Raw genomic sequence first — 13359 nt, forward strand, 5'->3', positions numbered from 1 at the left:
ACTGCATCAACCTATATTAACTATTGTTAGATAGGTCCATCGTTTACAACTTTAAAATGAAAATACAGAATAGGTTAATTATGTAAATATGTTTTCCCTGTGTCATATTAAGGTAAGCTTCCACTCATTCGTTTTTGCTACGGGAAAGGGAAAGGGATGGGAAAATTAATCACTTGAGCATGCGCAGTGATTAATTTTCAAAACTAAATTACAAACTGCGCACGCTCACGTGATTAATTTTCCCTTCCCTTTCCTTTTCCCGTAGCGAAAACCTGAGTGGAAACTCACCTTTAGACATACATTTTAGGCGTTGTCTTAGCATTCGGGAATGTGCCGTGTTTTCAAAAACAATTTTATGTAATTGTAACACAAACACCACAACTTTGTTTTCAGTTTTTTTAGGAGTTAGTGTGGAGCTCCAACAGTCTTCGATTAGTTCAATGGAATAAGTAGAGGAGGTGGAGTTTTATGCTGAAAATTTTGTTTGTAGTCAAAAATGAAATTACTAGCAAGCAGCTTTCATACTTTGAACTGTTCTGTTAGAGTATGTGCAAAACTCCCGCTTATTTATCTAGACTCTTGCATATTCATCTAGACTATGCAATTTTCTTATTTTTTTACTTGACACTGGCTGACTGTTTTTCTAATTACTTGCTACGGTTTCTACAAAAGAAAGACGATAGTGTTATGAAACTCCTTTTTACATTCGATACCCATGTAATTTACCCTTGTAAAAAGAATTCACATAAAAAATAAAAAACCAACTAAATTAAGCGAGTTGCTGAGTAACGAAATTGATATGCAAGCTAATTCAATGTCTTTAATATTTGCAGTATCATACAAACTATTAGATTATTAATATCGCATTCTTCTAAAATTGTTTCAAATATAACTGGGTAACTTATTTACCATAATTTTAATTATTTCGTTTTTGATAAGGGTCAAAATTAAAATATCACATTACTGTGAAGTTTCCAAAATCTACTAGTACAATAGATTCTATACTTTGAATTCATTATAAAGAAAAGCAGCGTGTGGATGCTTTTATACTTTCCCATACTTCCTCAATTTCATTTACAATAATAAACTATTTCTTGGAATAGTGCTTTTAGCCAAGCTCTGCATTAGCATTAATACATTTCACAAAAAATGCTGCAACAAAATTTAAAAAATCAGCAAAGTATTCAAATGTAAAATGTAATTTTGCAATTTAATACAAAAAAAAAAAAAAAATTAAATGTTAATTTTATGAAAAAACGGCAAATCTTTGCTAAAAAAACTTAGCTAAAAAAACTTGGCTGAAACAAAGGGATACTTACATAAAAAAATGTGATACTAACACTAAGGTAAAAATTTCAAAGGAGATTCTTTACAAGTTCCCCATAGTAAGCAGTTATTGTTTTCACTTTAGAGTTTAAAAAATTTTTTTCGATTTCAACTTGTTTCCCAGGTGTTGCAAGAGATGACACTTGCTCTATATCTACATTTCTTGGTAAGAAAAAAACAATATTAGGAGTAATCTTGGAAGCTACTTCAAATATGACACGCCCACTTACTGGTTTTATCATCGTTTCTAAATCAAAAACCTCTGCTTTAATGTATTCAGGGCCACCCCAGGGTGGACTAAGAAACACAACATCTGCTTTAAGTGATGGAGCTAATACAAAAAAATCACCAAGTATAAATGAGATTCGATCTTCAACACCATAAATAGCAGCATTTTGCCTTGCACATTCTAACCTGACTGGATCAATATCAATAGCAATTACATGCTGACTTTTTAACGCAAACTGAATTGAATTACCTCCAATTCCACAAAAAGCATCTATAACTAGATCACAATTGCACTTGTCTGCAATATGCTCTGCAATTTTTTCTGGCGTGACAGAAAACCAACCTTCAGTATCCAATTTAACACCTTCATCAAATTTACTGAATAAACGATATCTCTGTGCCCAATACTTCTGAGTACCGAGCAAAGATCTGTGATGAAAAGTATTTGCTTTTTTTTTAAAAAATGACCTCTTTTTCTTATTTGGTTTCTTTAAATTTAAAATACATTTATTTAATAAAGCAGTGTCAAAAGTGGTTAATTCTTCAATAGAATTTTCTCTCTTAACTTCACTTTCAAACTTTTGTGTCTTTTTGCAAGATATATTCCTAATAATTCCATGCACACGTTTACAAAGTAGACTTATCTTTTTAGATGAATGTTTTGTTTTGACAACCTCATGATTCAAATTATTGATTTTACTGTAAAAAGTGAGTGGGGCATCTCTTTTAGTGATATCTGATACAGATGTTAGCTGACCTTCTAGTAGAGCACCTTTATCGCTGTTTCTTCCATCAGAGCACTTGTCAACTTTCATACTTATTAAGTCAGAACAACTTTGATTATATCTTTTATCACTGGAATAAAGTATATTTTTTACATTAGTGTTGGTGTTATAATATATGCTATTATTTGGGTTGTCAGAGTGCAAAACGGTTTCTACTTTATCAGCTTTACCATCATGCTGCTTTAAACCATTAGTGTTTTCTTTTGCTAATGTATTTTCATTTGCTAGCTGTTGCTGAAATATAGCTAAGCCATACTTTTTAGCTTTGACGGAAACTTTATTTTTTTTCTTCTTCCTTTTCTTAATCTCTTTTTGCAAGCAAGATTGACTTTTGAGAGGTTCTTGTTCAAATGAAATATACGAAGCAGTACTTTTATTTTCGTTCATTTTTATAATTACAAAAGAGCTCTTCGGTTGAATCGTATTTTATGTACGTAAACTAAAACAGTAAAAAGCGCAACTTTTTCTTTGCGTAATAAAAAGTAATTAAAAAGTTCTTTTGTTTTTGGAATATTTTTCAACAAAAGAGTTTGTATAATTAAGAATTTCACTAAATTTTAAATATTCTTATAAACTTCTTAAAAAGTTTTAAACTGAAAATATTTGTAAAGTGAAAAAATTGTTTTTTTAAAAACCATAAAATGGCAAGACCGCAAGCATCTCGCTTTATTGTTCCACATAATGAATTGGTACAACCGAGTGACATTTTAACTTCAAGATACACTGCTCTTTTATAGAGGTTTTAAGTTGAAGTTATTTTTACTTCAGATTTTTTTTAACCACTCTTTCGAGCAGGTTGACATGAAATAGAAACCGTTGGAACAGGGGCGATTTTACGGGGGGGGGGGGGGGGGGGTGTGGGGGGGGGGTGTTACACCCCCCTAGCAATTGTAAAATCAAACTTAAAGTCGGTATTTTTTTGAAAAAAAGTTATAGTCGGTAAATTTCATGGATTATTTTTCAACATAATTTTTATAGAATTTAAAAACAACAAGTTTTTTGAGTATTTTTAAAATCTGCTTATATACGATAGTCGCGATATAATTACCTTTTACAGTGGCGATATCTATTTTTAGGATAGGATTTTTGAGTCGGTATTTTTAACATATTTCACCCCCCTCCCCCCTCGTATTTTTCCTAGAATCGCCCCTGCGTTGGAAACGAATTAAAAACCGCATCTTTTTTCTTTTTTTGACCATTTTTCTAAATATTTAAAACCTTCAAAAAATGAGGGGGTCATAAACATTATGTGGCTGTATCTCTTGAGCGTCAAAATATATTCTGATAAAATTTGAAGCCTAATTAAAATTTATGATGGGATTCAAGCGTTTTTCAAGGGTATTTCTACTCTTGCTTCCAAATCACTTGGTTTGTCCCTGAAATTGAAGTTAAATTTATTTAGAGACTAATTTCAAATGATCTAATATCAAACTAATGGTATAAACACGATAATTAGACAAATAACTCTCAATAAACTACGTCAATCGTCTGATAATTTGTTTATTACTCAATTTGTTAGAGTATTGATTATCTTAGTCATAGTTCTAAACGTAGAAGAGAATCGTCACAATCTGAAAACACTTTTCCAACTCCTTCAACTCAATCAATTGAAGTTTACCTTGACTTCTGACCTCAAATTGTTCAACATCATCATTGGATTATCAGTCAGTATCTTATTAGATTTATATTTTATACTTTAAGTAAGCAATACCTATAAGTTTTTTCTATAATTAAGAGTTGCGGTGGAAAATACTGGTGTTGCTATTGTGATGGGCCAATTGATGAAAAATGAGTTCAAAGGACTTTCGGATCACTAGCAGATGAATTCAAAAAATACCAATTTGATAACAAACCTCGTATACAGATGCAATATTATAAAAATGTTACTAATCCATGTCTGTTGGATGAGAAATTGACTGAAGAAATTATCAACATAATTCCACCACCTGAATATCATATTTATGAACACCATGTTAGTAAAATTATTGATCTCCTCTTCACTGATAAAAATCTGAAGGAGTTTCTTGAAAAGAAAACGGTTATCAGGCATGGCTATAATGGTGGTGGTTTTGATGGACTTAACTGTGCCAAAGTTTTAAGATCATTGGACGAAATGACACTTTATTTTCCAATTGAATATCTGGAATGTATTGAAACCCTGAGGAGGTTTAAAGAAGGTACTTCATTGCTTTTTAAATTTTTTTAAACACTTCTTAGAACGTTTTTTATTCAATTAGTACAGATAGGGGACTATTGACCTACCAGTCTAAATAAAATTAGGAGACACGAATATATTAATACTATTATTTTCAGCAAGTTAATATTTGGTTAAATTTTTTTTGATTTTGTAGATGAATGCTGTTTTGGGATGAAACTTGATACATCCTACAAAGAAAAAATAGTTTGTGGAGTCCATGCTTCACTTAAAAGTATATGTCCATGATGTATTCGCAATGAAGATTTTACTTTGATGGAAGTTTCACATAACTAAGTTACATCTCAAGGAGTATCTCGATAGGAAGAAAATCCCACTCGGTATTACATCAAAACAAACATCTAAAGCAGTGCATAAAAACTTAAACAAGACACTGAAATGGTTCGTTGTGTCTGAGAAAAACGTCCATCACGGTGAAAAGTTAAGAGCTATGGTTGTTGAAAAAGTTCAACGAGATTGTAAAAAAAATTTTTCGAGAATATATTAAGATTGAAAAAATACCTATTTCTTTTTCATTTTTGTAACATATTACAATTTTTAAAATACAGTTTGTGGCATTTCAATTGTCTGATTTTGTTATCGGAGATTTATTCACGTTTTGTGTGTGTCAGTAGAGATAGAAAATTTGCATTCCTAATAAATTTTTGACAAGAAGCGAATTGCAACTATTATTTTGCTAAAATTCATTAAAATGATAATTTTTTTACTAAAAATCACGGCAGTCGGATCACAGGGGCAGGAATACTCTTGAAAAATGACTCCTGCATCCCTCTGATTGAAAAAAATTATTTTTTGGAAAAAAAGAAATCTCTATTTTGAATTCAAATATAAATTGTAATTAGGTTTTCAAATTTTATCAAAATATATTTTGACGCTCAAGAGATACAGCCACATAATGTTTATGACCCCTCATTTTTTGAAGGTTTTAAATATTTAGAAAAATGGTCAAAAAAAGAAAAAAGATGCGGTTTTTAATTCGTTTTCAACGGTTTCTATTTCATATCAACCTGCTCGAAAGAGTGGTTTAAAAAATCTGAAGTAAAAATAGTTTCAACTTAAAACCTCTAAAAATGAGCAGTGGATAAAATCTTACCATATTAGCTTGTATTTTATAAGATGAAAATGCTGTAATAAATTGGTGTGCCCGTAATCGGCTTATACCTAATTCATTTCTGTGCAGTTCTTGTCAAAATCAATGTGGAATTATAAATCGAAAAGGAATAGTCGACGGAAAAACTTGGTATTGTCTACAATGTAAAAAAAAGTTTAGCATCAGAACTGGTAGTTTTTTTGCCAGAAGTCACCTTTCCATCTATCAAATTATATTGATAATGTACGGATTTGCTGTTGATTTTCCACAAAAAGATATTGCACGCGAAGCAGAAGTAGATCTCAAACACACTGTAGTTGATTGGTCAAACTTTTGTAGAGAATTTTGTGAACAGTGGCTCGAGGAAAATCTATGTGAACTTGGAGGTATAGACGTTACAGGCCAACCAATTGTGGTAGAAATAGACGAATCAAAGTTCTATCACAGGAAATGCCATCGTGGCCTATGGCATCAAGGTCACTGGGTATTCGGGGGAATTGAGCGTAACTCCCAAAAATGCTTTTTTGTTGAAGTGGCTGATAGAATAGTTGAAACACTTCGAGCTGCCACTGAAAGATGGATATTACCTGGCTCACGTATCATATCAGATGGATGGGCATTGTATGCAAACATCGATAGTTGGAATGACAATTTATATACGCACAAAGTTATTGTGCACCAGGAGAATTTCGTGAACCCTAACAATCCTGATGTTCACACTCAAAATATTGAAAACCTGTGGATGCGAGCAAAAGCTTCGTCAACAAAGTGGCACAAGTGAAGACTTTTTTGCGAGTTATTTGCATGAATTTGTTTGGAGAAATTCGGTGGCAAACAAGGATTTGATTTTAAATGAATTCCTAAAACTAGTCATATTAACTTATCGAGTTTGAATAAATTAAAAAAAAAAAAAGGAAAAAAGATCAAATTAGAAAAATTTTTAACTTAAAAGTATTCAAAGAAATTGATTTAAAACATATTTTAGGTTAGACGATATTTCGTCCGACTTTTTTTTCCCGTGAATTTTGGGAAGTCAGACGAGAAAACTTTGGTTTTTGCGCTAATGCAATTTTTCATCTACCGGAACAAATATGTTCCTGCGGCTTTTCTTTGATCTTAATGAAATATCGTAATGTTTCGGGGGGTTAATTAAAGATTACGCCAAAATTTAGTTAATTAAATTGTCAGTGCTTTTCAGAAGCAATATGACAAACGAAAAGGGTAATTTAGAGTATGCTTTTAAAATAGTTTGTGATTTATTTTTTATTAAGTCTTTAAAGGATTACCAAAAAGAAGCTTTAATAGCTCTAAGCAATGGCATAGATTGTTTTGTTTGCCAACCAACAGGCTGTGAAACAACATTAATTTGAAAGTACAAAATACGGGTTTACAAAATATATTCGACGTATATTTATATTTGGCAAAATGGTTGATAATTGGTTGAAAATAGTTGATTTTTAAAACGTTTATTACCCCCGTCCTTAAACCTGCGAAATGTAATTATATTTCGCCATTATTCATTTTTTTAAATAACCAAAGTTTTCTCGTCTGACTTCCCAAAGTTCACGGGAAAAAAAAGTCAGACGAATTATCGTCTAATTTTTAGACACCAGATAATCGGTATCGTATAAGTCGATACCGAGAAGAATGGTCTCGTATCGCGTGGTATCGCTTATATACTAATGTCGATACTATCAGTATCGGTTCGATACCACTCGATACCGAGAAGGAAGGTCTCGTCTCGTGTGGTATCGCTTATGTTCCAATGTCGATACTATCAGTATCGCTTCGATACCAAACGATACCGATAATAAAAAGAATCGTATAGTATCGCATCCCAGCTAACACAAAACGTTCGAGCACGTTCGACGAACGTTAGAAACGTTCGGGCACGTTCTAAGAACGTTCCTTAAAAGTTCTGGATGCATATTCACGAAACTTCTTCTCAGCGTAAGTTATTAACGCAAGTTTGGCATAAGTTCGAAACAGTAAAAGTCGTATTCACCAAACTTGCGCAGCTGCGTTTTAAAAAAACTTTCGTAAGTTTTTGCTAAGTTCACTTCTTAACTATCGGTATTCACCAAACTGAAATATGGGTTCACTAAACTTTTTAAAAACTTGCTCAGCTCAATTTACGCAACAAAAGTTTTGTTTTCTATGAGCTGCCTTAACTTTGGCGTGACTTTAAAATCACAAAATAATGAGAATGGCATTACATTACTATGATGCATATGTATTCTATTGTCAGATTGATATATTGTTAGGGATCTTAACATATAAATTATATATATTATAATAAGGGATAACAATAATCTTAGATGTTAATAAAAAATAACTGCATCATAATGATATAACATCTTATCAAGCTTGATGTATTTTATACATAATGATATAGCACCTTATATTAGATGATATATCGTCATATTATTAATATCACATAATTTAACATCTTTATGATGTAACAGATAACATTTTATAAAGATGTTATACTATTATATATATATATATATATATATATATATATATATATACATATATATGTGTGTGTGTGTGTGTGTGTGTGTGTGTGTGTGTGTGTGTGTGTGTGTGTATAATAGTATAACATCTTTATAAGATGTTATATTATGTGGAGATTTGTATTATTAGTCCCTGTACAGAATTATAACTGCAACAGTCACTGTACAACAATATAACATCTTATAAAGATATAATATTTTTATAAATAAATATATGTTCTTCTTCACAATTTTTTTTAAAAAGGTACATGTCTTATTAAGTATTAAGATCATAGTTCATATCGTTGTATTAACAGCTTTATAAAAATTTAGTCAAAATGGATATTCCAACTATTCTAGCTGCACATGGTCAAGATCAAATAGGGCTTTTATCAACTGGGAGTTTTCAAGCAATAATTGGTAAGAATTATTAGTCAATGCCAAAAAGATTAGCTATAATCTTATGATTCTTTATTGTCAAATATGCTTTTTATTAATGGATTGTTACGAATGCAGCTTAAAGGTGGTGCTTTATACAGGGTTTTTATTCAACCTGGAATACCTAGCAAACCTAGAGGTAGCAAAAATCCCAGGGAAAACCTGGAAAACTTTGTTTATAGAAAATGTTTTTTTAAATTTTGTACCTAAATTTATGTTTTTTTAAAGAGTGGCTTGTCAAGACATCTAACAATGACTTTGCAAGATATAACTGTTGTTGTAAAACTTTTAGCTTGTTAGTATAAATAATGTTTTAATACGTATAAATAAAATCTTTGGGATAACCTGTAAAGATTGAGAAGTTCAGGGAGTTTCAAAAGTTAAACTTGGAGGAAAACATTCTTTACTCAAGAAAAACTCAGGGAAAAAGTTTTAAAATTGGGGTGGCAAACCTGTTTTTAGAATAATCATGTTTGTTTACTTAAAAATAACTTTATCCATTTTATTAATTGTTAAGAAATAAAGTTAAATCTCTTTTTTATTTATATGTAAATATGATGCTTCATTATTTTATAGCAAAAATCAAACAAACCCTAATTTTTTTAAACTAGCATAATAGATTATGTCAAAAGATTAATTTTTATACTGCACCTTTCTACTGTTCCTAAATTGTAATTTTATATTTTTGCAGACTTTTGGTAAGGTTAACGTATTTTTCAAATTATTTGGAGTTTAACCTTGTCAAAGTTCACTTTTCTCTCAGATAACTAACTTGCTTTTTTTAATTAAAATATAATAGTCAATATGCATACTTCGTTCACATGTTGTTTCATGTAATTTTAGGTGACACCTCTCATGTAAGCCAGTCAAGCTGCAGTCGTATTCTTTGCCAGTTTTGCAAATATTTTATTCAGCACTGTCATCACCTTGGTACAGATCAAAGGAGATACTATGGCTGATTAGCCAGGATATATTTGCAGGTAAACTCATCATTTTAATTTGATACCTGATCTTTTTGATTTTATTGCTTTAGGTCATTAGTCAAAAAGTTTAAAGTGTACACTGCTTGGCCTACTTACACACGCATAGTTAACATGAGAAACTTAAAAAAGCTTTTGTTTCACAGATTTATTCTGTCTACGTATGTTTGCATATAATGCATACGTATGTTTGCATATAATGCATACAAGGTTAAAAAAAATGTTTCTGTTCTATTATTCTTTATTAAAAAAAAATTATTTACTATTTCCATTTTTTTAGGTGCTAATGGTTTTTTATGCTGTAGTTCACTTCACATTATTAAGTTATTATAGAGTGCTTCATGTTGTTAATAATATGTAAAAAAAATATTTAATTTATGAAGAAACAATCCGTCAATTTCACAAAGTGCAACATGTTTATTACAAAAATCAAAATTTTTTTGAATATTATAAATAGCACATCATCGTTATTTAAAGTTTGAAAACATCTAGTTATTTAACATAAGTGCTGAACTTAATACAATATTATATTATAAGGTCATAGTTTATGATAAAAGATCATGTAAAAAAACAATCTTTTGTTTCGGCCAAGGTGAACAGTTATTCTAACATGATGTCAATGTTTCCCAAAAAGGTTTTAGCTGCTCTTAGGATATTTAAATATTTTAATATTTTAAAGATTTTAAACTTCTTTTAGAACTTTTTTTTAGAAAAGGATATCATGCTTTGAGCTGTCATGTTGTCATTGATGCTGATGGAAAGTTTAGAGATGTTGCAAAGTATCCTGGATCGTGCCATGATGCTTTATCTTTCCTAATTCTGCATTAAAACAGTCAATAGAATATGATCCAAATGCAAATTTCCTTTTTGCAGACTCAGGATATGGGTTGTCACCAGTCATGATTACACGGTTTAATCAGAGGAAATATATTTTAATAATGTTCACCATCAGGTACATAGTGATGTGGAGCAAGCCATTGGATGTCTCAAAAACCGTTAGAGGTGTTTGCACAAAAGTGGTGGAGCACTTCAGGACACCTCTACAACTTGCTGCAAAATATTTTTGACATTAACTTTGAGGACAACAGTTAAGATGATGTACATGGTGTTCAACCTGAATTAACTCAAACCAACCAAATTCGACTTGGTATTTTAAGAAGAACACAAATCAAAAACTATAAGTTTGTAAATTGAAGGCGATGATATATTGTTAGAATGTTGCATGGGTGCCTGCAGGATATTTTGTTTTAGTTATGACACTTTTAGGCATATAAACTTAAGTATGTTCATGTTTATGTCAAATGAGATTGATTTGCAAATATAAAAAAGTGATTGGAGTCTGAGAACAAGAATGTACCAAAAAGGTTTGCCCAACTACACCAAATATTAAAGCAATGAGTTAATAAAATAGCATTAACATCACAAATGACATTATGTCATTCTTTGTTTGTAAATGATTAACTATGTAATGATAATGTAATATATATATATATATATATACACAGATAATATATGAACTTTTTCACTGTAAGAGGTGTTATTTTGTGTTACATATATTTTTAAATTGTATACAGTTCAGCCAGTTGAGTCCATTTTCCTTGACATGTAATAAATAAATCATAGTCTTTCAAATTAGCTTGATATGTAATTCAGCTGATAAAAATAATAAATTTGTACTTGTCAAATAAATCTCTGAAAGGTTAAAAAAGCATTACATGTACATGGTTGGTTGTTAAGCAGTAGTTAAATAAAAATAAAGATTGCATTTAAATTTTTAGTAAACTCCATGTAGACCTATTCTTTTAAAGTTTAACGTTAAACTGAATAAATTTATATATATATATATATATATATATATATATATATATATATATATATATATATATATATATATATATATATATATATATATATATATATATATATATATATGAACGTTCAAGAGCTGTCAAAATAACGTTTGAAGTGAACGTCAATACAACGTTCGCTATCTGTTAATTGAACGTTCGATGCGAACGTTCAAGAACTGTAAATCGGAGTTCACAAAAGTTGGTTCACGTAACGTTTGCAGCGAACATTAAACGAACCTAAACGAACGTTCGGACAACGTTTCTTGAACGTTAATTGTTAGCTGGGATGGTCTCGAATCGAGACTCAATAAAACAAAAAAACAAAAAATTAAAATGTGACTTAATGAATTTTTTATAAACTAAATACAAATACAATTGCTTTTTAGAGATTTAGTTATTGTTTTTTAATAATCTACAATACTTTGGCTATCGTCCATTCGTTGTTTTTTCCTTTGCCAAACTTTCGTTGGTATTTTAGGATTTTCTTCTATTAATATTGGCAAAGATAAGTCTGATTCATGTTCTATATCACTTTCATTTTCTTGTTCGATGGGCCATTTTTTAATGTAATTTTCAAGAGCGGAATAGTTCTGCATTATAAATACGAGCTTATCTGCCTTGTCACTATCGAGATTGTATCTACGATCAGTGATGACAAGGCCAGAAGCAGAAAATGCTCTTTCAGATGATGCAGAGGTTAGTGGAGTTGCCAACCAAGATCTTGCAACACCCGAAAGGATAGGAAGTTCCGCTGTATGCTGCTTCCACCATGCTAAGGTGTCAGTTTTTCCTGCATTTTTGGATCTTATTGATTTTTGGTATTTTTCCATTTCAAGTTTAATAGGAGGGTTTTCGTGAAAATTTTCACTTGAATGGAATAAAAGTTCGATAGAGTTGGAAAAACGACATGGAAAATTACTCATTGCAGGGGCTGATTTAGGTCATTTTTCTTTGGGGGATAGTCGGACCAAAAAAAATATAAAAAATAAGGTTTGCGTTTTTTCAAAATAAAACAACTGTTTCATTTGATATTTAGAATGATTTTAGAAAGATTATAAGATAGTTAGTGATAATAAATATATTGAATGGTTACATAAGTTTTTTTATTTTTTCTTATCTTTTTAATTTTATCAATAATATTTTGAAGTTTGAAGTTTCTTAGGTAGGGGAAGGGGGTAGTTACACCGAATACCACCGCCCTCCCTTACCTTTTTGTCCGCCCTTACACACTGTTTAACATAATTTAATAGTTTGTAAAAATTTAATATAGAAATAAATGTTGAAAAAATCTTTTCTTTCGTTTTAATCACGGTAGAAAAAATTGTAATAAGGATAACAGATGAGAAATTAAAATACAGAAGTGGTACCACACAATTATTTAAATTAAAACAAAGATACCAGATGAGAAATTAAATGATAAACATGATGTCATACAACCAGCTTAGAGAACTTTTTTTTTTTTATAATAAATGAGCCATATATATATCTCATTAATTATACGAATTTACTATTTCAAATTACAAATCGTTTATAAAAATAACATGGAAGTTCTCATGATGACCCGAGTTGCAATAGCAAATGATACTATCGGTACCAAACAATACCAACATAACCGATAACTTTTGATACTAGTATCGATATCGATACCGTAAGGTATCGCACCGAGACCAAACGATACCAACATAAACGATACTTTCGATACCAGTATCGCGTGATTTCGATACCAATACTGTATGGTATCGCACCGATACCAGACGAGAAATCGAGACTCGAGACCGATTATCTAGTGTCTACTAATTTTAGGTCTTAACAATGGTTGCATAATTATGCAATAATTATGCGCTTTTCTTTTTAAATACGCAAAATTGCACTTTTTACTGTTTTAGTTTACGTACATAAAATACGATTCAACCCATACAGGTAATACTTATATATAAAAGTTAGGCCCTACT

The 13359-nt window shown here is 30.6% G+C and overlaps 1 protein-coding gene and 1 long non-coding RNA gene across 2 annotated transcripts; one reads left to right on the forward strand and one right to left on the reverse strand.

Annotated features, from left to right (window-relative positions):
* Positions 1-1039: 1039 nt before the first annotated feature.
* LOC145189916 (uncharacterized) lies at positions 1040-2796 on the reverse strand. Its single transcript, XM_090091603.1, has one exon. It carries the CDS (start codon positions 2724-2726, stop codon positions 1356-1358), a length of 1371 nt encoding a protein of 456 aa, XP_089947729.1. The 5' UTR covers positions 2727-2796; the 3' UTR covers positions 1040-1355.
* A 5519-nt stretch (positions 2797-8315) lies between these two features.
* On the forward strand, positions 8316-10891 carry LOC149886827 (uncharacterized). The gene is made up of 3 exons (XR_016453509.1): positions 8316-8559; positions 9421-9557; positions 10268-10891. It is a non-coding gene; the product is annotated as an uncharacterized LOC149886827 (long non-coding RNA).
* The last annotated feature ends 2468 nt before the right edge of the window (positions 10892-13359 follow it).

This window comes from Hydra viridissima, unplaced genomic scaffold, assembly GCF_058129835.1.
Source record: "Hydra viridissima isolate aposymbiotic clone 2 unplaced genomic scaffold, HvirCarnegie_v1 scaffold_6, whole genome shotgun sequence".
Taxonomy (NCBI): Eukaryota; Metazoa; Cnidaria; class Hydrozoa; order Anthoathecata; family Hydridae; genus Hydra; species Hydra viridissima.

Coding starts and splice junctions, on each gene's coding strand:
- LOC145189916 (XM_090091603.1), bottom strand. CDS start 2,726: ATGAACGAAAATAAAAGTACTGCTTCGTATATTTCATTTGAACAAGAA.